This window comes from Oryza sativa, chromosome 3 (assembly GCF_034140825.1).
Source record: "Oryza sativa Japonica Group chromosome 3, ASM3414082v1".
NCBI lineage: Eukaryota > Viridiplantae > Streptophyta > Magnoliopsida > Poales > Poaceae > Oryza > Oryza sativa.
In genome coordinates this window covers 17,522,935-17,547,231 of record NC_089037.1, presented here as the reverse complement: position 1 = coordinate 17,547,231, position 24,297 = coordinate 17,522,935, and the positions used below count along the sequence as shown (strand labels likewise).

The window sequence follows — 24,297 nt, the reverse complement described above, 5'->3', positions numbered from 1 at the left end:
CGACCGCTCGAGAAGCGGAGCGCCGAGCGCCCATGGATTGGGTTGGTCTGTCAGCCGTTGGATGAGAAACCGGCGGCTAGGATCATGCGAGGGTATAACAAGGAGAGTTTGCTTCGTAATTAAATTATTTCTGCAAAAAAAAAGGTTCATTTCCCTCACTCGAACTATTTCATTTCATTAGAGTAATTAACATCCTATAAACTTCTTTTCTCATTTTATCCTCTAAACTATTGAAAACTACCCACTTTACTGCTTAATAGCATTTCTCTTCTTTGTTTCTTTTTATATGAGTCGTTTTGAGCTAAAATTGTTTAGAGACATCATAATTAAAAGTTCTAAGATATTTTCAAAAATATCCGTGACTATTTGTTTGAAATATTAACCCTTGTTATTTAAATTAGTCTTAGTTTTCTCAACCTATATAAAAAAGTGATAAAAAAATTCTAGAAAATATTGATGGTAAGTGAGTAATTATCTATCACTCGCACCAAATTTTAGTGCAAAATACTACTTATATAGATAGAAGCAAGAGAATTACCATTTGGGAGTTAATGGTTCAAGGTGTAAAACGAATATAATAATTGTTTATGAGGTGAAGTGCTCTGAATAATTTGGGGAGTAAAATGGAATTTTATTTTACCCAATAAACCTCCAGTGGTTGGCGTTGCCATCATAGTATACCATCGATGTGCCTACATTGATTCAAGGATCCTGCAAATCCTTTCACATGAGTAGTGTGGTGCTGTGACATGTAGTTTTGGTTTTTATCGTCTTTGAAGTCCCTTTCAAAGCACGAATTAAATAATAACGCATGATAAAAGAAAGAACAATTAAGAAATTGAGGCATCATGTTAGCATTTTGTTTTCTTTTTAAACCGGTAAATTATATTAATAGAAGCCAGAGGAGGGAGAGATATTTTTAGCCTCACCCTCTCTCTCCATGACCTTATCTTCTCACTCTCGCTCTCTCGGCGACTGCAACCGGTGGCAAGCAGTGGCCCACACCGGATCAGGAGGCATAGCAGTGGCCCACGCCCCTCGGCAACGGCGGATCCGACGGTGGGGCCGTAGGCTAGAGGTGCAATGGCATCGGAGGCCAGCGAATCCACCTCTTCCCCTCCCTCTTGTGATTCCTTATTGTTGATGTTTATTCATGTTTGATTTCTCAGATTTGATCTAGATCTGTTGTTTTTTTTTAAGGATTATTGATTATAGTTTATGTGTTCATGAATTAGAGGCATCATTTTGAGATTTGGGGTATCATTTGGGATCGACTTGATGGCTCAATGCATCGACTCGACGTGTCGAGCCGATTGTTTTTTTTGGCTCGTGTGCGCCTTGAACCGGCACCTTTGACCTGGGTCATCAGTGCCGTCTTCTTGATGCCGATTGGGAAAATCGACATCTATGAAGGTTTTCCTTAACCGGCACTCATGGTGTTTTATGTAGTAGTGATACTTCACAAGAAAATACTAATATACGGATGTGGAGAATGAAGAAAGGAATTAAAATTTCGTAAGAGGAGATTAGAGCACATGCTAGATTTTCTACGAAATTAGGTGGTGTTGGTACACGCTTACGGTGAAAAGCTAGGGGCGGAGATATAGTTACATAGTACTGTATATATATGTGGGGAATTTGTAGTGGCGGCTATGGCTAGGGAGGGTGGCATTAAAGCAGTCAATTGCATCATGGCATATATTTAGTTCACGTTAAAATTGGAAGTTTGGTTGAAATTAGAATGATGTGATGGAAAAGTTTGAAGTTTATATGTGTAGAAAAATTTTGATGTGATAGAAAAATTGGAAGTTTGAAGGCCTAAATTAACTTTGATTAAGGATAGATCACCTGCATCGACCCTAATAATGTCTCCTATGTGACGTAGTACGATGAAGAAGCACACCTACCTGCTAACAACCAAAGCAAACAACAAGAACAAATGATTAGTTAATTGACCAAATTGGAGCACGTGCTTCCACTGAAGTCGATCTGCTAGTATTCGTTTGGAATTTATTGGGGGTCTGTTTAGTTCCTGAAAAGAAAATTTTTAGGTGTCACATCAGATATTTGACCAGACGTTGGAAGGTTTTTTCGGACACAAATGAAAAAAATAATTTCATAACTCGCGCTGGAAACCGCGAGATGAATCTTTTGAGCCTAATTAATCCGTCATTAGCACATATAGGTTACTGTAGCACTTATAGCTAATCATAGACTAATTAATTAGGCTTAAAAGATTCGTCTCGTGATTTCCCCCCTAACTGTGTAATTAGTTTTTTCATTTATCTATATTTAATGTTTTATGTATGTGTCCAAAGATTCGGTGTGATGTTTTTTAGAAAAAAATTTAGGGTACTAAACGGGGCCTTGATTGCTTAATTCTTATCTCTGGTGTGGATAGTTAAGTTGTATCCTATTTTGTATACTGTAATCGAATAAACTTACTTTAGTTAGTATTAAGTGGCTTACAAAATGTGATGTAGCAACATATATTGGAGCTGCTCAACGGCATGAGTTTGAACCCAAGTTACTCACCGTCCTTCTTTCTTAAATACATAAATGCTAAGTCCCTTTTTGGTATCCCATACTTTTCGTTTCAAAATAAATGATGGGGTACAAGTTGCAACTTTAAATTTTAATTTTGCTCGATTATTTCAAAAGTTATGGGCTGGTTTGGTTTGTGGCCTAAATAGGCCTTACCAAATTTTGTCAATGCTAAATTTTGGCAAGTTTTGGCATGACTAATTTTGGTAAGGGAAATTTGTGTTTGGATTGAAGCCAAAATAGCTTAAGTTCACTATTGAAATGGCCTATTTTCTTAGGCATGCTAAAATTTAGCTTCAAACCAAATATACACTAAACATTATTGAAATTGCCAAATATTGGTAAGCCTAATTTAAGCCTCAAACCAAACCAGCTCTATGAGCTTAATTACATGAGTACGTAGTTGCTATGAACGTGGTCTACATTTTTGAAAATTGTAGGACCTGCAGTGGACGTCTTATATTCAGGTTGGAAATATGCTGAAATGATGATCGATCATCACCGATGTAGAATGAACCTTTTATTTTCCAAAACACATCCAGCTTTATTGATCCTCTTTGAATTTAGAAATGAACTAATAGAGCTACGTACTAGAAAAAACAGCCCAAGCAGGGCCTAGTCGTTCACATACTAGAGAAAAGGCCGGCGTATATAAGGCCTAGTGCAACCATTGAGAAAATCACAGGCCGACCAAGAAACCATCGGCCCAGGTTACATAAAGGAGAGGGAAAAAATTGGTCTGCTACTACTTGTTTTGGAAAATAAGTCACACCCCTAATAAGTTGAAAACAAACAATTATGTTTGCATCCTTGTATGTTTTAATTTGGACATTGCTCTAGTAATCCATATATAAAATTAGAACTTTAACGCTTTTCTAATGTAGGGGATGTATAGCAAGTGTGCTAGTAGCACATCAGCACATATATATGGTACTGATGCAGGTGCTTGTAGGGGTACTTACAGAATTCTAACTGCGATTTTTGTACATTTGATGAGAGAGGTGCTATTTCTAAAGCATCGATGCTCAACATGTGCTTATGTGTAAAACTTTCCTTGACTACTTGATTTAAGCACGCACCTATATATACTCCACTTCGCATTGGAGATGTTCCTAGTGGATGTACGAATATCGATAGAGGTATCAGCGGTGGTAGAGAGTAGAATTTTGATGTTACTCCCTCCGTTTCAAAATATTTGGCGCCGTTAACTTTTTTAAACGACCATTCGTCTTATTAAAAAAATTAAGTAATTATTAATTTTTTTTCTATCATTTGATTTATTGTTAAATATATTTTCATGTATACATATAATTTTACATATTTCACAAAATTTTTTGAATAAGACGAACGGTCAAACATATGTTAAAAAGTCAACGGTGTCAAATATTTAAAAACGGAGAGAGTATTAATTATAGGCGTTAAAAATATAAAAAATTTTTAGCAAATACTCATCTAGTTAGATTTGTCCACGATCTAACTATTTATTATTGACACTGCCATATATAGCCACATCTAAGCAGTGGAATCAACTGATCTCATAACTTTTGCACAAACATCTTTATAAGCATCGTTTCCTCTATAAGAAGCGGATGAGTTTCTTCTATAGATTTTATAGGATGAGTTTTCTGGATCCGCCACTAGGTCCATTCATTTCTTCTATAAGAAGTGGATAAAAATTTGGATACTCGTGGCATGCTTTTTAAATTGCTAAAATATGGTGTGTGTGTGTGTGTGTATGAAAATTGCTCTAAAATATCAGATAAATCCATTTCTTCAAGTTTGTAATAATTAAAACTCAATTAATCATATGTTAATACCGTACCGTTTTGCGTAACAAACTTAATCTTCATCTTCATCTTCATCTTCATCCTCATCCTCATCTACGGGATAAAAGAACACCACATGCTACAAGTGCTCTACGAGGAGATGACATCGTTAAGGAGATAATTAGTTTTAGCGACGGTTTTTTATATGCTAGCCTAGGCTTTGTAGCCGCCATCTCGCAGAACATGTGCCTGAATCTCCGATGAACATGCTCTGTGGTCGGTAGACGGTAGCGACTGGGCTATCGATCTCTCAGTATTCTGGCAGCCTTTAATTCTGTCTTAAGCGACAGCTAATCACAAACCACTCATCCATGTCATCCAAGATTACAAGAGATTTTGGCCAGCTCAATGCATAACTGCTCTACCTTTCATTAGAAAATGATAGGGATAGTGAGATAATTAACGTTAATTCACTCGTACAAGTCCATCAGGGGATTCAGGGGTCAAAGCAGTCCCTGTAATCTTTTTTGGTAGAATTTCATTTCTCCTTTTTGGCGCTAGAGTGTTATATTCAAGTCAAGTTTTGCCAAAACGATAAAAGCAATTAACGTATGATTAGTCGAGTATTAATTATTATAAACTTAAAAAATAGATTTATTTGATATTTTAAGTAACTTCTATATAAAATTTCTTCACACGAGACATACCGTTTAGCAGTTTAAAAAACGTGCTAACGAAAATCAAAGTAGAATATGTATCTTAATCAGAAACCAAGGGGGACTTCTATATAGTATATACTTTCATGTTTCTTTGGAACGTCCGAAATTTACACGATGTTCACATGATTTTGTCAAAATTATCTGAAGAAATCTTTGAAATTCCGCATAAATTAGAACTATATAATTTCCATTGACTTTTCAAGGGGTACGATGGACCTTTCATCACATTATTATTGCAAGTAATAACGTATTAACAACTCCAACATTGTGTAGGGGTTTGGCTCAGCAGGTCCCCCGAAAAAGACAAATAATGGTGATGTTTTTCCTCTCTTTTGCTGTTGCCTGTATTAGGATTTAGGAGCATGGAAAGTTCTTTGGTTGTGTTTGTGTACATGCATCCTTGTGGTGTAAAGGCTGGATTCTTAATCTATATTAAAAAAGGGGCATGAAAAGTTCATGTTTCCCAAAACATTTCATGACGATTAAACGGAGAGAACAAATAATTTATCAGTAACAAATAGACAAATTTAGCTTCTGACCATCTTGAAATTGCTGACCAAAAAAAAAAACTCAGGAGCTCAGATTAGCAAATTTGCAAGCTTAAGTCAACTAGTAATCATAGAAAAATGAACAGCTGCTGATTACTGTATATATGTACCATGGTGCATGCTACTCGTCTCGGAGCGATGTCAAGCGCCCCTGTTTTGCCGACCGTGCCCCGACGACGACGACGACCCGCCGCCGCCGCCGCCGGGATGATGACCGAAGCCGCCTCTTCCTCCCATTGCCATGTGGTGGTGTTGCTGCTGCTGCTGCTGTGGCGGCGGTGGCGGCGAGCCGTACATGGGCTGCCCCATCATCATCATCATGCCGCCGGGGCCGGCTCCCGGGGCGGCGTACCCGGCGTAGCCGCCGGCGGCATTGGCGGTGTGCTGCTGCTGCGGCGGCGTGGTGGAGGCGGCGCTGGTGCCGGCGCCGGTGGTGGAGGCGGCGGCGCGCTCGCCCTCGATCTCGCGGAACTTGTGGAGGTAGTGCTTGAGGGGGTCGACGTAGTCCTCGAAGCCGAGGGTGGTCATGGCCCAGAGCAGGTCGTCGCCGTTGATGGTCTTGCGCTTCTCGCGCTGGCACTTGTCGGAGGCCTCGCCGGTGATGAAGGAGATGAACTCGGAGACGCACTCCTGCACCGTCTCCTTGGCGTCCTTGCTGATCTTGGCGTTCGCCGGCAGCGCCTTCTTCATGATCCTGCTCACGTTCGCGATCGGCAGGAACCTGTCCTGCTCCCGCGGCGACGACAGCTCCCCTCCCGCGTAGTTGCTCGGCCCGCCGGAGTCGTTGTCCGAGTCCGGCATCCTCCTCCTCCTCTTCAGCAAATCAGACGCCTCAAAATCATCCCAAGAATCATCAATTTTCTCTCTCTCTCGAGAGAGACTAGAGGAGTGGGTGTTCTTGGGAGAGACTGACTAGTCTGGGAGGAAGAAGAGAAGAGAGGAGAGAGAGAGATGGTGGGGTGGGGAATGGCGCGGGGGGATCGGTCCGTTGGATCGCGCGGATAAGAACGTATCGAGGCGTCTACGTGGACCGACCCCAGCCGTTCGTTTGCTGATAAGCGTGTGCCACTTGGCGCTCAGCCGTCTGTCCATCATCGCCACGTCGGACGGATCCCCGCCGCCTGGGTGGGCCCGAGGCCACGTGGGACGGCGCCTTGGCCCCCCCTGACATGCGCGAGTGCCCGGCTCGCCACGTAGGACCGTGCACCGGGACCAGGACCAATTTGCTGCACCAGCCAGCAGCAGGCAAAGCATAATATTTTGAATACTGAATTTGTAGGATACTTTAGTTAAACTTGCAGTGCTATTCCCTCCGTCCCATAATACAAAGAATTTTAAGTTTTTATTTGCACTTTTAATCACTCGTCTGATTCAAAAAATTTTAAAATTATTATTTATTTTTTTACTTGCTTTATTATCTAAAGTACTTTAAGCATAATTTTTCGTTTTTTACATTTACATAATTTTTTTAATAAGCCGAGCACAGAATGACCATGCATACGACTTGCACATCCGACTCCTATATGACCATGATTAGCTATAAAAAAACTGGACCCACAAAAGTAATCACAGCTCCAGCTCCACCTCTCCTAGAGCTAAAACTTAGCCAAACAGTTTCAGCTCTACTTAAAATAGGAGCGAAGCTGAGTAAAACTCTCACAAAATAATTTAGAGAGGTGGAGTTGAGTTTAGACAGCTCCACAACTCCACTTAAAGCTTAACTCCTGGAGCTTGGAGCTAAATTTAGAAGCTAAAGCTCTACCAAACAGGACAATCCGATGAGATGAGACGTACGCTAGTCGAATGCATTGGTCGTTCGTATAGCACTTCTCTTCTGCTAAGTAGGATTTGAAGTTTAAGCTTTGATACAAAACCTTTGAACATCAGTTATAAATACGACTGGAATGAACTGCTCCAGCATCCAGGGTCTGCACTGCACTGCTACATAATATACATCTCCTTCAAGCTAAGATAATTTACATGGCAGTTTGAACATTTCTACTATCTACTACAGCAAGACTTCTACATGGACCCTGCACAAGCTAATCCTACTCAAGTTAGAACACCATCAGTGGTAGTTTCCAACATAAAGCTGCATATCTGTGCTACTTGAGCTAATCCATCTCTGTTCCGTTTGCAGTTGGTCCTCTAATTCTCAGCAGTACCATCGGCACAAGAATCAACATCAGCTTCGGTGTTGGCGTTGTGCTCGGCATCTTCAGTTTTACCATCATCACCAGCATCTGTTAGGGTCTGTTCGGGGTTTGCATTTTGAATGGGATCCTTTCTTTTATCATCCTTTTCAGCATCGTGGGATACCACATTTTCACCGTTCTCAGTGTTGCCAGCTTCATTAGTTTTGCCATTTTCCACACAAGCTACATTTTCACCGTTTTTGTTGCAGTGAGAATCTTCAGCTCCACGATCATCAATATCTAGTGCACTTTTATCGCCATTTCGGTTGTTATCATCTTTGGGGTCAGCACTTTCTCCACCTTTTGATGCTTCAGTTCCGCCATCTACGGCTTCTACGGCTTCACCATTACTGTTCATCTTTGCCCTTTCAGCTTCACCATCTCTGGAATATTCCACATGATCACCACTGATAGTATCCTGCACAGCATTATCATCCCTGATAAAGTCACCACCATTGTTTGCATTCTCTCTGTCATGTTCACACCGTCCATCCTGCGAACTTTCAGCAGCCGCACTTCTGTTTATGTTCTCAGCAACTTCTACAGATACCCCACCTTTCGGACCATTTTCAGCACTATTGTCACGTTTGTTCTTTGCAGCATCTTCAGATTTGCCATCCTTAACTTGAAGTGCTTCCGCCGTGTCTATACCTGAATTAACTCCAGCATTTGTCCCTTCCTTCGCAGCTTGTTCAGCTCTAGCTTTTACTTCTGCCGCTTCTTCTTCCAGTTCTTTCTTCTCAGCTTCCTCCCCTAGCCTAAAGAGCTCTTCTTCTATCAGGGATCTTATAAGTGGCTTTTTCTCAAAGAGATCCTTGCCAAAGTATTTGTCTGAAGATATGAATGTAAACCAATGAGATAGCATTTCCAGGTAGTCTCACAGTTTCTGAACCACTACCAAACACATGCTACATATCTCCAATCACCAGATAACAGGGAAAAAAAGAAAAGAAAGAGTGCAAGACAAAGGTGGCGAATAAAGACATACCGACTTCTTTCACAACATCTCCAAAAGTCATCTGAAATGGGAACATAATAAATAGATCATGAGAAACAGGGAGAACGTAATGGAATTACCAGCCGTAATCTTTAATTATGTAAACATTATTGTATCTTACAACTGAACTACATGATTAACAAAAACAGTGAACCATATTGCATCTCACCGTCGCAAAATCTGCAGAATCTAAGATCAAGAAGACAGCTTGCCTCAGCTCATCCCTGTTTGGTATTGCTGCCAGTTTCCGAGGTTTCCCATCTCCTTTGTACATCTGTTTACCTTTGAATACAAAAGAAACAAGGTTTTGAAAAGGACTATAAATGAGGAGCTGGAGATTATACAACTTGTGGAGAAAAACAACATGATTTGCACAATAACATGAAGTAAGGTTGACTGAAGTAAATCTGTGGCCCTATCTCATTCACAGCATGGAAACAGTGTTCTAGCACATGAACTTTAACCACAGTATTCACGCATTTTTCATAAAAAGATTAACATGCATCATTAATATCTTGTGTATCAAACTACTCTCTCCGTTTCATATTATAAGACTTTCTAGCATTGTCCACATTCATATACATGTTAATGAATCCAAACACATATATATGTCTAGATTCATTAACATATATATGAATGTGGGCAATGCTAGAAAGTCTTATAATATGAAACGGAGGAAGTATCAATCAAGTACAATGTTTGACGAATTATCGGTGAAGCTCCACAATCAGTTACACAAGAGTATATATATGTGCTCACTACTATCTACTCCCTCCATCCCATATTATAAGGAATTTTGAGTAGTAACCTAGAAATCTGGACACTGAGCCTGTTCAGATTCGTAGTACTAGAACTAGAATGTGTCACATCCACTCAAAATCCCTTATAATATGAGACAGAGGGAGTATATCTCAAAGTCGGAATTACCGCCAACTCTCTTGATCAATTTATTTCGCGCATAAGCACTATATGAGTGAATATCACAGTACATTACAATATTGCACATTACTGTATGATTCAAATATTTCCCGGAAAAGAACATGGGTTTTCAGTTTGCGTGCATTACAGTGCCCTATATTAGTCCATCCCACCTGATCAGTTGATACATCTCCATCCGTGTTGTTGTTCATCCAAAACCCAATTTATACTCACTACTTAACTCAATTTTAACCATCCCAGCTACCCTTGACATGATTAATTATCTGGATAATCTGGTACCAGCATAGTTTCTGGAATTATACTATCTTTACGGCTACTCCCTCTGGTCATAAATATTTGACGCTTAGGACACAATTCGGTCATACTTCTAAAATCTTGACAATCAATTTTATATTAAAATAAGTTTATGATATTATTATACTTTTCAATTGCCATCCTTTTTTTTTAAAAAAAATGAGAAATTACTGATGGTCAAAGTTTCAAAAGTTTGACCAAATCTTGTCCTAAACGTCAAATATTTATGAGTAGAGAGAGTGCAATGTTTAGAGTTCTTATGTACTATAAAACATTGTTTCCACCTTATCACCAACAAAAATGTGTGGACATTTAACTTGTGTTTTAGTTATTTCAATACAGTACCCTTTGTGGTTTATCAAAAGGACAGCTAACTCTGCACCACCATATTGACAAGTTATCCAACTCAAATATAATCTTTACAGACAAAGCAGTAATAAATACCTTGCAGTAGCAAATAGTAATACATGTGGGGCATTCATGAATACTGAATTTTTTTCAGCAAGTGCTTTCTCAACATGTAGATGTGCAAACAATGCAAAACAAACTGAGCAACTGGTGCATATGTGTTTCTAAGTTCTTTTTCAACATGGAGATATGCAAACAAGACAACACAAATGAGCCAAAGATGCATAAATGAAAACAAAGACTCCAGAAAAATACCACAAAATTTTTCCTTGCGATCTGTCTTAGAGGTCATTTTTTTCTTGGTGATAGAAGCATTTTTCTTTCCAGAAGTCTTCATGTCAGTTCTATCTCCTTCAACGGTGCTAACCACCTTTGCAAACGGTGTCTTAGATAGTGCTTGTTCATTTGAAAGTATTTGAACTTCAGTGGGAGCTGCTCCAACAAAATTCTTTGGCACATCATTTACCCTTTCAGAAGGCTCAAGGCTGGCCTTATTCTTTGGAAATCGTCCTTTCTCATTATTAGCACATTCATTGTTGTTGTCGTCCAAGTCACACTCCGAGTATTTTGTTATATTCTCCTCATACTTAGCCCCACTATCTTCCTCTTCACCATGAATTTCCAGTGAAGTTCCATCAAGTTTCATTTTCTGCAGTAGTTTGGTAATAAAGAAAACAATATATATGAAAGAAGCTTGGTGTCACAAACATGACTGCAGAAGGAAATACAACACAACTATGATATACCTTCAAAGGTTTACTGCCAGATAGATGTGTAACTTCATTCTTACGCCTTCTTTTCTTAGTTTTCTGTAATGGGTAGAAAACAACTAAGATGGTTCAATGGCTTCAATCTAACATGTACCATCATACACATGTTACCAATTACGATGGAGAAAGGAATTTAAATATTTGCATTACAGAAAACATCAGACATGGCCAACTAATTTGCAGTTTAAGAACTTGAACCTTATCAGGGTCTGTGGCATCAGTCCCAGAACAGTGTTCCTTCAAGAACTCCATCATAATTATTACTAATTCCTCCTGCAAAAGAAAAGGTAGTACTTTTGCATGTCATTATTGCATAAAATGAAAGAAACTTCAAATATTTAACTGGAGCTACCTTCCTGTTAGCTTTTGAGCCAATGATATCAAATGAACGGCAAAGTTCAACTATAGTATCTTTGTTAGATTTGTTGAGCTTCTCCAGAAGCTCTGCCTGTGATTTTTCCTGTTATCCAGCAACCACATAAAGTTTAGGAATATACAAAGAATCTTCTATGAATGAATAAAAGAACAATGACAAAACTAAATTATGCTACCAAAGCTGTTCCAAAACGAATGTACCTCTTCTTCATGAAATGCAAGCCTAGCAAGTTGGAGGGTTTGTTCTTTGAAGTCATTTATCTGATAATGAAGGTCACCAAACTGTAAGGCCTTTATTTCATACGATTTAGGGCATAATCCATAACCGACAACATAACTCAAAAAATGTAAACATAATTGCATACTCAATAGCTAGATTTGAAATTAGAAGGAAAAGATAAACAATGGAAAGCATGGTCCATAAGTACACAACATAATTCTGTACATGCTTCCAAAAAAGGCATAACTCAGTACTTTATTTACATGACACCAGCATACCACATGCTCAATCCCTAGATATGATATGTACATTAATAAAAACGAAGCATATCTCATACTCTGCATACTTTAACACTAGTCTCATAATGCTTGTCATCACAACCAAGGCACCGAGCCACCAACACAATGATCTATAAGCTTAGAGGCCCATATCCAGGGCAGAATACAAGCATATATAAATGCATAACAGCCAAGGCCAAAAGTATAACTCGCACGCATTTAAGAAGCAGGGTATAATTCTCCAGAGAACTATTTCTTAATCATTTGACACATGCCATTGACACAGTCGATATGGTTCAATCAGACATGTGAAGGTGAAAATAGGCTATCAGTTATCACAAAGATAGAGAACGAGACTACATGAGTATTAGCACTAGAAAAAAGTCTTACACAAATTGGCATGACCAAATTAACTTGCAGTTCAGAAATTGAACCTTATCAAGGTATGCGCTGTTAGTATCAGGACAGTGTACTTTGAAGAACTCCATCAATTTTGTCACAAGTTCCTCCTGAGGAAGAAACATAATCCTCAGGATTGCAAAAGGTAAAAGAGATCTCAAATATTAGCCTGACGTACCTTCCTATTAGCTTTTGAACCAGTCATATCAAATGAACGGATCAGTTCAACGAGTGTATCTTTGTTACATTTGTTGAACTTCTCCAGTAGCTCTGCCCGTGAATTTTCCTGCCATACGGTCATATAAACAGCACATTTAGAATCAAACAAGCTGCAGTATGTGAATAGAACATATAGGATGCACTGAAATTTGTACCACCAAACTGTTTCCAGATGACTACTACAACACTGTATACCTCTCCTTGACTTGCAAGCGCAGCAAGTTGCAGGATTTCTTCTTTGAATTCACCAACCTGGTAGTAAGAATCAACAATCACCGAACTGGAAGTTATTTATGAAAAATGGGGACATATGTGATAAACATATTCGAATACTCGCATAACTCAATACTTGGTTTACATGATGCAAGCATACTGCATGCAAAATCCATGGATTAGACTTGCACAATTTGAACAAATTATATCTCACTCTCTGCATGATTCATCATTAATTTCATTATGCTTGTTATAACCACCAAGACATTGACGCCAAGGGGTTCACAGGGTCACAGCATGGTCAATCCATGGCTTTTTTTTTTTCATTTTCTCTGAGCAGTGAATAAGAATATCCTTGGCGAAGGCCCTTGGCGGACTATATATAAAGGAAAGGGATTATTTTTCCTTTACGGCAGAGATACCAAATGCGGAAGGCATCATCAATTCAAGCGATCTACTAGTAAATATAGTACTCCCTCCGTCCAAAATTATACGTGTTCCCAACGAATAAGAAATTAGCATCACATGAAAGTACTTTAAAATATGAATATAGTAATATAACATGTACTCCCTCCGTTTCATAATGTAAGACTTTCTAGCATTGCCCACATTCATATAGATGTGTCTGTGTGTCTAAATTCATTAACATCTATATGAATGTGGGCAATGCTAGAAAGTCTTACATTATGAAACGGAGGGAGTATAATCCTTAGCATAGATATGCTATGGTTAATATTATTATTAGTTAAAAGCTACCGAGTTTGATTTTCCTAAAAAAGGGGCGCTCTATAATTTGGACGGAGTGAGTACTACGAAGCAGGAGCTCATTGTTCAATCCATGGCTAAAAGAATGCTGCTAACCAACACACACACAAACACAAAGTGCCATTTCCCCCAAAACGCGCACACAGCACAGGACATGGACGCATGACACCCTCAGACAGCCGCACAAAACGGAACAATGGAGGAATGGGGATCTCGCTAACCTTGGATCGATCCTCGCCAGCGGCGCCGTTCTCGCAGTCCATCGTCGGCGGCGCAACCCCCTACCCTATCGGTCGCTTGACTTTCGTTGGCCGGGAACTAGAACTCACTGCTCACCTACAGAAGCATATTCAAGATTTCAAGCAGAACACCACAGAAGGGAGCTCAGTCCAGTGCTTAGCAAGGAAGGAAAGGAAGGAAGCGGAAAACGGAGGGGGAAATCGCCGCTGACCTTGGAGAGAGGTGTCGCTTGGGACCGGAGACACCCGCGGGGGAAGGGAGGCCGGAGGCGAGCTCACCGGCGGCCGGAATGCGTTCGCCGGCTCCCACCTGACCGGGGGCGGCGCCGGCGGGGACTAGGGTTAGGCGGCGGCGGCGCGGCGATGTGGCTCACGGGAGGAAATATAGCCAACCCAAAGCGGTCAAGACAAGAGGAGGCGGTGGAGTTGAGTGAGGAGGAGTGTGCTCACCGGCGTCGAACTCGAAGCGGGGATTGAGGGCGGGGCAGACGGACGCGTGTCCTCTGCGGTGGCAACAGTTAATATGGAGGGCCCCATCGTTTGGCTTTCGTTGTAATAAGCCAAAACGGTTTATTATATAATAAAAATAAATTTGTAGGTAAAAATTTTATATATGTGTTCTCGGTGACTCAAAAGCTAATGATGAAAAAGAAACTACATTGAAAATATCTCAAAATCAATATCAAAATTAAGTTTGAAAATTTAAATTTTGGCTTTTTCTTTAGCTGAATAGGCTTCCGATGGGAGCCGGACTTTCTTCCATTGACGGACATCTCTACCGTCCATCTGGATGATATGCTCCCTAAGCATCTCGTTTTTTTTAAAAAAAAATAGTTGGGCGGCCCGCGCTAGGATCAATTTAAAATTATCTATTTTTTAAATATGATTTTATTTAAAATTATCATTCCCGTCTAATTTTATAGTTTTAAAAGCCACGCCAGTCGCTATCCCTTACGTCTTTGACACTTTTTTATTTGCTTACTCGATCTACAACTATTTCTATTCATTCTCTTTAGAACTTTAAAAAATATGCCATATAGTTTTTGGAGTTCATTGTTTTGGTGAGTTTCGTTTTCATAATTTTTAGAAGTATCATCAAACATTGTCAATTTACTACTCTACGGTCCGCCCGCTGCCACCTCTCTTTATTCTTATTGGGATTTTAAAAATCGAACATGATTATCATTGGGGTTTATTTTTACTCTCCATAAGTCCCGCCAAGCGTCTTTGACCATGTTGCTTAACGGCATGCCCATCGTCACTCCTCTTAATTGTTATTGGGATTCTATTAGGGTTTTGTGTATAGTTTTTAGCTATCCCAGCCGCCAGCACTCTACTCCTTTCCAGATCTATTGCTTCTCCCCTCTTTATTGTCATTTGTGTTCATTCTATTTTAGATGGATCTTTTTTGAAACTTGCATATTTTTCGTTCCGATAATTTTTATTTATAAATTATATTCCTACTTGAACTCGTATAATTATTTTCTATTTTTGAAATTTATTTTATTTGTTATTTCGAACTATAATTAATCTCATCTTGTGTTCTAGATTGTCTCTTATTTCAATAATCTTTATTTTTTTATTACAAATTTTAGTTATTTATAAACTGTATTCTCGTTGAGCTCTTAATTTTCTTTTTCTATTTTCTGAGTTTATTTTATTTTTATTTCGAATTTAGGTTAATCTCATAATATATTCTATATAGACTATTCTTTTAATTTCTTTTTTTATTTCCAATTTCAATTGTTTCAGAATTGTATTCCTGCTTGTACTCTCTTTTTTATTTTTTTATAATTTTGGATTTTATTTGATTTTTTATTTTGAATTTTAATTAATATCGTATTGGTTTGGACTCTTCTTTTAATACTGCTTATTTTAATTTTAAATTTTAGTTATTTCAAATTGTATTCCTACGTGAACTCTTCTTTTTTTTTAATTTCAGATTTTATTTTTTTATTCTGAATTTTAATTAATCTCGTATTGAGTTCTTATATGGACTCTTCTTTCAATATTCCTTATTTTTAATTCCGAATTTTAGTTATTTTTAATTGTATTTCTACTTGGACTTTTTTTAAAAAATTTTGGATTTTATTTTATTTTTATTCCGAATTTTGATTAATCTCGTATTGGGTTCTTATATGGATTTTTCTTTCAATATTGCATATTTTTAATTCCGAATTTCAGCTATTTTTAAATTGTATTTCTACTTGGACTCTTTTTTTTTTATTTTTTTCTCCGATTAATGTGAGAATTTCTAGCCCCACAGCGAACGTGATGCCTCCTTTTAAAGTTGTTTTAATAATATAATAGATAGATGGTATCAGCAAAGGGTCTACTGCTTTTCTTTCATTGACAAATTTGGGGAGGCAAATTATGATATTTTTGTGATGGATATGTTAAATTTATCAGGCTATACTTGCAAGAGAAAATTTTCTCCCATCAAACTTCTTATCCAATCTAAATCTCTTGTAAAACTCTATGCCAAATCATCCAAAATAAGAAATTAACCGAAAATAGCTCCATATACTACCATTTTCTTATACTTACTCTGGCATCCGATGATTGTTTTTTCCTAGGTTTCGCTCATCCCTCACGTCTTCCCTAGGCAATTTGAAAATATGTAAAACTATAAATTTAGACTACTCTTTCCATCGTTCGTTGTCCACAGGAGCCTACCTACCATCGTTTTTGTTGTCCATTACTCAACGCTCGCCGTTGTTGTCACTCACAAGATACCACACCACTTGCCTTTGCTCCTTACGACCTCTGGTTGCTACCAAGTCTACCACGATGATGAGGCTCTTGGAATTAATGTGGTAAGAAAGGCCACAAGTAGAGCTTGAGGAAAGAGAGATAGTTGATTCTATAAATCAGCAACGAGAAAAGGGGTAGCGCGTTAGATCTAAAATAGATGAGTAAAGGAGGACAATGTTCAGATAGGTTCAGACCTTTTTGATAAGAAGTAATACCGTACTTATGTTCGTGTGTTGTATCCACTAAGTACTGTATTAATCCAACGATCGAATTATGGTTTTACCTTTGGGGGACTCTCTGCCCTACTTATATAGGTTCGGCGGCAAGGTTATAATGAGGAAAACCCAACCGAGTACAACATAAGTTTTCTTATCCATTTACATAATAGTATATAACTAGGACTATGAGCTATACCTTAGAAAACAATGCAATATGATTCCCAAGTTCTAATCTATTACACAATATGCGAACCCGACCCGCATTATCAGTTGTATAAGCCGACCATGTGGATAAATGATACTCATAATCTCCACAGCAGCTCCTAAGACCTTTATAGTCGAAAAAATAATCTTCTCTCAGACTTCTCTGATATAAAGCCGAGTGCTTCAATATCTCCATTGCAGTATCCCGAGTGCTTTTCTCCATTACGAGGCTATGGAGGCCTAAAAGATTTAAAGGACAAATAAATATTAGATTCATCGACTAGATGCACATAATTAGATGTCGTATCCGACTATGTAATTAGTTGAATATAAAACTAAACATATAGTTAAATATAGTTAAAGACAAAAAAAAATACAACCAGTTGAGTGATTTTATTATGGAATAGGGTATATGTGGTGTAAAATCCAAGCTTCCACCGAAAGAAGAAAAAGGGTACACACGACACACATGACTTCTTATAGAGATGTGATAAATCATATATATCTATAACATTTCAGTAAATCAAATCAACTGGTACGGCTCAAACGTGTGCACATTTAGCCTTTAGCAAACAAGTACTCCCTCTATTCCAAAATGTATGACGTTGTTGACTTTTTACACAATATTTGACCATTCGTCTTACTAAAAGAATAATGAATGTCATTTATTTTGTTATGGCTTGTTGTATCATCAAATAATATATAATCTTAACTTATAATTTTACATATTTATACTAATATTTTGAATAAGACAAATAGTCAAACGTTGTGCAAAAAGTCAATGGCGTCATACATTTTGAAATGGAGGGAGTACTTGTTTGCTACAGGGCTAACTGTGTACACGTTCGAGTCATACTAGTTGATTCGATTTACTAAAATGTTATATATGATATGGTTAACGGTGAAATTTGGTAAGCCCCTAAGAGAATTATCATATCACCAATAGTCGAATTCCTACTATATTCGGTTAAGGAAATTACTCTATTAAAGGAAGCTTATCAGAAGTGACCGAGTTCAAGGAGGACGCGGCATGGCAAGTTATCTATTAATTAGGAATAGTTCGCTAGTTTCCTTTTATCTTTAGGAAAGTGTATTTAGTATCCTATAGGGACTTTATGTTTTCCTTTTATCTTTAGGAAAGTTTCTTTCTTATTCTACAAGGACTAGCATCCCCCAATAGATATAAATATGTACACCCGTGGCCATTGTAAACTATCTCCACGATCAATACAATTCGGCGCATCGCCACCTTTTACTTTTTCTACTTTATTTTATCATCCGGCGGGACTTGACGCCTGACGCAGGGCTGCATCAGTTTTCGATCTCCGGCGAAGGGGTAAGTCCAATGTTCCGCCGGCCCAGGCAATTGTATCGTCTACGTTGGCGTCGTTCAAGGCTGCATCAGTACATTCGACCTCTTGGATTACTCTGATCTAGATGATATATTTGTCAGCCTATTTATCATATGTTTTAGATAATCTAGTCTTAGTATCTCAATTTAGCTCTATCGGTTGTCTCTCGCTTTAGGGTTTTTGCCGATATCGGCTAAATTATTTTACTAGATTAGATTAGCTAAGACATCTACCACCCTGAAAATCAGTCAAGGGCTTGATTGTCTAGATATTATGTTTCTTTTCATAATTAGTGCTACATCAGTTAAGTTCGATCTACTAAGTCATGCTTAGAACCATAATCTCTAGCCTGCTCGTTGACTGCCACTAAGGGTTTCATCAGGGTTTCAGCCGATGAGTTATTTAGACGTTTATAAGGATTGCATACATAAGTTGGATTTAGCCGATGACAACAAAGGTTTCATTGTTTAATCTAGTCTTGTGGATTTTATAGCATCGGACCTCCAGCCGATGTATTCTTTAACCTTCGGATCAATACTTTTTTTCTATCATATCATGTTAGCCGATTGGTTTCCATTGGATTATATTATTGTCATATTTTATTATCATCAGTTGATTGCCTTTATATCGTTATTTACACCAAGCGACATAATCTACATCAGAATTATAGCCAATAGCTCAAAACCCTATCGCTATCGGCTGGTATCGGCATCAGCTGGAATTAATCTATTGGCTTGTCAGCCGATCGGCTCATTGATATGCCATTTGTATATCTTGTCAGTTGCATGGTTAAACTGACTGGCACACCCGCATCTCATCAACATTTGGTCTTGTACTGGAGCTAAGCAGATCTCCCAGGCCAGTGTGTGTTTTTTGCGGCAACAGATACCCTTCACCTTTTCATTTCGTTTAACTATTTATTACAGAAATTTATGTAAATAGATAAATATATAAGGCACGGTTAAGATACTTTTGTTGACAAATCTAGTGATATTTTTTACATTATTTATTTAATTTAAATATTATTGATTAAAGTTTTCCTAGAAAAATAAACGTGTATCTCATAATTTTGAGGAGGAGTATGATGCGAAACAAAACAATTTCGAATGACTAGAGCTTTGTTTTATTAATTTCGTCCCTGAGCAGTCCAATAAAGAATTCATCAATGCAAATGGTAAATGAAGATTATAGCAAGCACGGTAACAGCGACTCCGATCGATCTTTTCATTTTCTGAGCTAGCTAATGTCACCCCAGCGGACGTTGTGGTTGGCGGCGAGGTAGTGCGCTCCGACGGGTCCCCGGCTGCCGTACGGGTAGAGCTCGGGTGCCACCTTGTTGGCCTCGAGGTCGGCGAGGACGGGGGTGAAGATGGCCCAGGCGGCGTCGAGCTCGTCGCTGCGGATGAAGAGGCGGCGCTCGCCCTCGATGGCGTCGAGCAGCAGGCGCTCGTAGGCGTCGGGGATCTCGGCGGGGTAGCGCTCGGAGTAGAGCAGGTTGAGGTCGCTGCTGTCCAGCCTCATCCCCAGCCCGGGCACCTTGCTGTTGATCTTGAGGTAGATCGCCTCGTCGGGCTGCACCCGCAGCACCAGCTCGTTCGTCGCCTTCTCCAGCTCCCTCGTCGCTGTCGTCCCGCCGCCGCCCACGCTCCGGCTCCGCCGCCCGTACAGGTTCCCCGGCACCCGCCGGAACTGCACCCTGATCTCCGCCCTGTCCCACATGCAGATGCAATGATTAATTCATTCCATTCAATCAGTCAGTCGCCGCCATGGCCGTACCCGCTGTTTTATATTACAAGTTATTTTAATCTTTTTTAAAATATTTAAGTATGATCAGATTTATAGATATAATAATAATAATTTTAATACAAAATAAACATGTTATAATATTCAATACTATATTTAATGAAACTAATTCCTCTGTAAATTTGATCAAAGCTAAAATAAAGCTAAAATAAGTTTGATTAGAAAAAAAAGTCAAAATGACAAACGGAAAAAAGTATTTTTTAGTCAAACTTTATTAAGTTTATATAAAAGTTTCAAATTAGATTTATTATATTTAATATTAAATATATTTTGATAAAATATTTGTTTTAGGTTAAAAATGTTATTATGGTTTTATATAAACTTAGCTAAACTTAAAAAAATTAACTAGAAAAAAAATTAAAATGGCATATGGTCCGATGAAACGGATGGAGTAGTGACAAGAATGAGGAAGAAGAGATTGTACGGACCGTCGCGTGTGCAGGGCCTTGCCGGCCTTCATGAGGAAGGGGACGCCGTCCCAGCGGGCGTTGTCGATGAAGAGGGCGGCGGCGGCGAACGTCGGCGTGATGCTGCCGCTCGGCACCGTCGGGTCGTCCACGTACGCCGGGTACGTCTTCCCGCCCTTGCTGTGCCCCTTGTACTGACCCACCACCACGTCCTCCAGCCTCAGCTGCCTCATCGACCTCAGCACTTTCACCTGATTAAGATTAATCGCCTCCATACTTTCAGTTCCATATATCTAATCAAGAAAGATGTTTATTCATGTTCTTAATTATCACGTTGGAATCGAAATTTGATCATGATCTGAGACCTTCTCGTTGCGGATGTCCTCGGCGTCGAGGCTGACCGGAGTCTCCATGGCGAACAGGGCCAGGATCTGCAGCAGGTGGTTCTGCATTATGTCCCTGATGATCCCGTAGTTGTCGAAGTAGCTGCAAAAACCACAACACAAGAATTCATCATCATCATCAGCTGATTGCTACTCTATTTGAATATTGAGTAAATTCCCTCTGTACCCCTGAAAAATCACTTAATCTCTTTTGTACTTCTGAAATTTACCCGATCCCTTCTATACCCCTAAAATTTCAACTTGATCCCTTCCATACCCTTACCGTTACATTTTCCATCATTTTACTATTACGTTTGGTTGCAAATGACCTTTTTGCCCTTGATGCTTTAAGTTTGAATATAAGCTTAAAAAGCAATTGAAAATTTTGTTTGAGTGCGCAGTACATACATTTTATGAAACTAATGAGACTAAATAATTAGTGCAGAAAATTTTGACATAAATTTTGAAAATAAAAAAAGTAATAAATTAAAGTTTTTATTTGAAATTTTAATAGGACAATAGATTTTTTTTATCGGGAGCATTCATAAAAGCATTATTGTGAACATTGGTCCTATCTTTGTATGAATGCTCCTCATTTTTTATGTTTTTTTAAAAATAAATACATATTTTTTATTTCATTATATAAAAATAATTTTGGGGATAAATAATGCATCGCACAACAAACTCTTAACTATAATAGTCTCATATGAGAAGCTTTTATATTTTTAATAATCTAATTCATAAATTTATATGTTCATCCGAAGGGTAAAATGGTTATTTTTATAGAAATTAGACGGTCAACTAACGGTCAACTGACGGGAGGGGTATGGAAGGGATCAAAATCGAATTTTGGATGTATATAAGGAAGTAAGCAAAATTCAGAGGTATAGAAAGGATTAGCTAAATTTCTAGGGGTATAGAAAGGATTTTCTCTTGAATATTTCAGTTCATGGTAACATTGGATGTAAGAAGCAAAGGGCAAAGATAAGGCAGACCCGCCTCGACCCTCCGTGCCGAAATCTTCAGAAAATATGAGCTGCACATTCCTGATGTAGTTCCTCGACCACAGTGGCTCGAAGACGAGATTGGAGAAACGGAGCACCGAGAGGTTCTCAACCAGCTCCTTCCCCAAATAATGGTCAATCCTACATAAACAACAGTACATTCAGAAGATGTTGTTCATTTTGCAGGATTATATCAGTATCGAAGTATCTGAACTTCTGAAGTTGCTCTAAACCTGAATATCTGCTCCTCGGCCAAGTACTTCTTCAAGTTTCGAGTGAGCTCCCCTGACGACTCGGAATCGCGGCCGAATGGCTTCTCCACTATGAACCTTGTCCATCCGTCTTGAGATGATGCTGTGCGACTAGCAGATCTCACCACATCGACAAATATGTTCGGTGGAATCGACAGGTAAAAGAGCCTGTTTGGTACCTTGCCAGCCTGATGATAAGTGTTTGCATGAGCTTCGCAATCATAACCATTCTGTATTTGCTCATACAAGTTTGTGTATTCAACAACTATAGTCTGTAGACAGTGTTTTGTTTCAGACATCTATATGTAATGTATCACTGATAAAGAAATACTACCAGATATTTCTTACCAGATTGCCTATTTGACAAATCATATAATTCCACATTCATCATATGTGTTTTGGATTTTGGAGCCTTAACTGAATTTGGGTGAGTAACTAGGCATACACTTCGTATGCATGATCATCACTTCAATTAAGATACAGAGATCATGAAAACATGAGGATTACCTCCTTTTCTTTTAGCTTTCTGTCCAGTTCAGAAAACCCTTCCTCTGAATTGTACTGCCCAGATTGATAAAAGCATCTCTTCAGAAACTGTTCCATCTTGTCACTGCAGTTCTCCCTGAAAATTTTCAAACAGAAATGCGTTACCTTCATAGTAAAATCCTGTTGATCGAGAATACAAAAACTAATGGATCCAAGTTATCACAAATTTTCAGGACAGAGACTGAACGGATAAAAACTTTTTGAGTACATAGTACATAGATCACTCAATTTTGGATCACCAATCGGATAAGCAATACTAAAAATCAACAAAATCTGACAAGGTGCAAAAATACTGTACAAAGTTGCAAACTATTCACTGAGCAAGGAGCCAAGGACCCAACAATTAAATTGAGTGGTGCTAAGGTCATCTACAGCTATGAAAAACTGAAAGCAGTGTACCTCTGATCAATCCGGCATGTCAGAGTCAAGCTAATCATGTTCCTGAGCTCTTCATCGCTCATCTTGCTACGAGCATAACCAAAAACTGTAAAATGCTGCATTATTAACAGAGGTTAACTAAAACTAAAATTCTAGTGCCCGACAAGTCTTTGAGCCCAAACTGAAGAACTACGCTACACATATGGCAAGCTCAGCTGAAACAAAGAACCAACACTAACCTCCGGGAGGCAGTCCTCGTAGTACAGGGCGAAAAGCGCGGGAAAGATCTTCTTCTTGGCGAGATCGCCGGAGGCGCCGACGACGGTGATGCTGACGGTGGATCCTCCCTGCTCTGGCGCCCCATCTTCAGACTGTGCCCCATCTATCGCCACTGCAGCAACCACTTTTGAAGTTTTGAATGCAGAAAAATTCAGAGAACTTTGTCAGCTTAGCTTGGCTTAATGGTTACATTACCATCTCTGAAGGAGGCACTGATCTGTGGGCGTCCATTTGCGGACTTAGCCGTGAGGCGGCACCTTCCTCTCGCATCGTGCGTCCTCTGAGGTGAGCAATGGTGGTGAGGAGTCCTTGTTCTTGGATGAGCAGCAGCATGAGCTCCTGAGAAGAAGATGGCGCCCTGCCGGAATCGTAAGCCGGTGCCGGCCATTTGGAGCAAGGAGGGAGAAGACAAAGAACTGTTGGGATCAGTATTAATCCATGGGAATCAGCTGGATTTCGATTCAGAATTTTGGCTTGCAGGAAGGGAGGATAAGCCTTGATGTTCTTGTTGATAATGGCTTTCCCTGACAGTTGGCCTTGGAGGTTGGAGGTTGTGGTGGTCCAATGATAAGTGTGGTCACAGATAATGCCCTTGAGATATTTTTATTTTTGTTTCTCCATCTCTTTCTTCCTAATTGGTTTTGGAACATATCTCTTTGCTGAATTAGTTGGCATCTTTGCGTGCAAGTGCAACAAAAGAATGCATCCTATCCTAAATTTGGACAGAATGTTCTCTCTAGTAGTATTATACTACCAATAGAAATGATCTGAACCGCTCCTTATTAAGAGTGAATTAGTAATTTGCTAGTACGTTATTAGAGGTAAATTTG

The 24,297-nt window shown here is 39.0% G+C and overlaps 3 protein-coding genes across 5 annotated transcripts; all 3 read right to left on the bottom strand.

The window, feature by feature from the left end:
• Window positions 1–5,431: 5,431 nt before the first annotated feature.
• LOC4333105 (nuclear transcription factor Y subunit B-8-like) lies at window positions 5,432–6,515 on the bottom strand. The gene has a single exon (NM_001417843.1). It carries the CDS (start codon window positions 6,376–6,378, stop codon window positions 5,719–5,721), a length of 660 nt encoding a protein of 219 aa, NP_001404772.1. The 5' UTR covers window positions 6,379–6,515; the 3' UTR covers window positions 5,432–5,718.
• Window positions 6,516–7,373: 858 nt separating this feature from the next.
• Window positions 7,374–14,320, bottom strand: LOC107276144 (DEK domain-containing chromatin-associated protein 4). Of its 2 annotated transcripts, none has more exons than XM_015775517.3 (13): window positions 14,101–14,320; window positions 13,871–13,985; window positions 12,827–12,923; window positions 12,631–12,738; window positions 12,488–12,562; window positions 11,757–11,816; window positions 11,533–11,640; window positions 11,379–11,453; window positions 11,157–11,219; window positions 10,666–11,059; window positions 8,939–9,051; window positions 8,761–8,791; window positions 7,374–8,603 (listed from the first exon to the last, which is right to left on the bottom strand). In XM_015775517.3, exons 4-13 carry the CDS (start codon window positions 12,655–12,657, stop codon window positions 7,726–7,728), a joined length of 1,824 nt encoding a protein of 607 aa, XP_015631003.1. In that variant the 5' UTR covers window positions 12,658–12,738; window positions 12,827–12,923; window positions 13,871–13,985; window positions 14,101–14,320; the 3' UTR covers window positions 7,374–7,725. The 2 variants fall into 2 exon arrangements, with proteins under 2 accessions (XP_015631003.1, XP_015631001.1); XM_015775515.3 differs by having other exon boundaries at window positions 12,867–12,923.
• Window positions 14,321–19,516: 5,196 nt separating this feature from the next.
• LOC4333103 (glucose-6-phosphate 1-dehydrogenase, chloroplastic) lies at window positions 19,517–24,042 on the bottom strand. 2 transcript variants are annotated; one of them, XM_015773178.3, is made up of 9 exons: window positions 23,663–24,042; window positions 23,428–23,579; window positions 23,210–23,304; window positions 22,772–22,886; window positions 22,247–22,452; window positions 22,005–22,154; window positions 20,992–21,112; window positions 20,648–20,877; window positions 19,517–20,124 (listed from the first exon to the last, which is right to left on the bottom strand). In XM_015773178.3, exons 1-9 carry the CDS (start codon window positions 23,853–23,855, stop codon window positions 19,653–19,655), a joined length of 1,734 nt encoding a protein of 577 aa, XP_015628664.1. In that variant the 5' UTR covers window positions 23,856–24,042; the 3' UTR covers window positions 19,517–19,652. The 2 variants fall into 2 exon arrangements, with proteins under 2 accessions (XP_015628664.1, XP_015628665.1); XM_015773179.3 differs by having other exon boundaries at window positions 23,210–23,294; window positions 23,663–23,974.
• Window positions 24,043–24,297: the final 255 nt, after the last annotated feature.

What these genes read in the sequence shown, in the direction of transcription:
- LOC4333103 (XM_015773178.3), bottom strand. Translation starts at nt 23,855, where the DNA reads ATGGCCGGCACCGGCTTACGATTCCGGCAGGGCGCCATCTTCTTCTCA. An exon ending in ACATGCCGGATTGATCAGAG is followed by an intron (nt 22,887 to 23,209) that starts GTACACTGCTTT and finishes GAAAATTTTCAG; the next exon opens with GGAGAACTGCAGTGACAAGA. An exon ending in GAAAGCTAAAAGAAAAGGAG is followed by an intron (nt 22,453 to 22,771) that starts GTAATCCTCATG and finishes ACTTATCATCAG; the next exon opens with GCTGGCAAGGTACCAAACAG.
- LOC4333105 (NM_001417843.1), bottom strand. Translation starts at nt 6,378, where the DNA reads ATGCCGGACTCGGACAACGACTCCGGCGGGCCGAGCAACTACGCGGGA.
- LOC107276144 (XM_015775515.3), bottom strand. Translation starts at nt 13,912, where the DNA reads ATGGACTGCGAGAACGGCGCCGCTGGCGAGGATCGATCCAAG. An exon ending in GTTCAAAAGCTAATAGGAAG is followed by an intron (nt 12,563 to 12,630) that starts GTACGTCAGGCT and finishes TTTCTTCCTCAG; the next exon opens with GAGGAACTTGTGACAAAATT. An exon ending in CTGGCAGTAAACCTTTGAAG is followed by an intron (nt 11,060 to 11,156) that starts GTATATCATAGT and finishes AAACTACTGCAG; the next exon opens with AAAATGAAACTTGATGGAAC.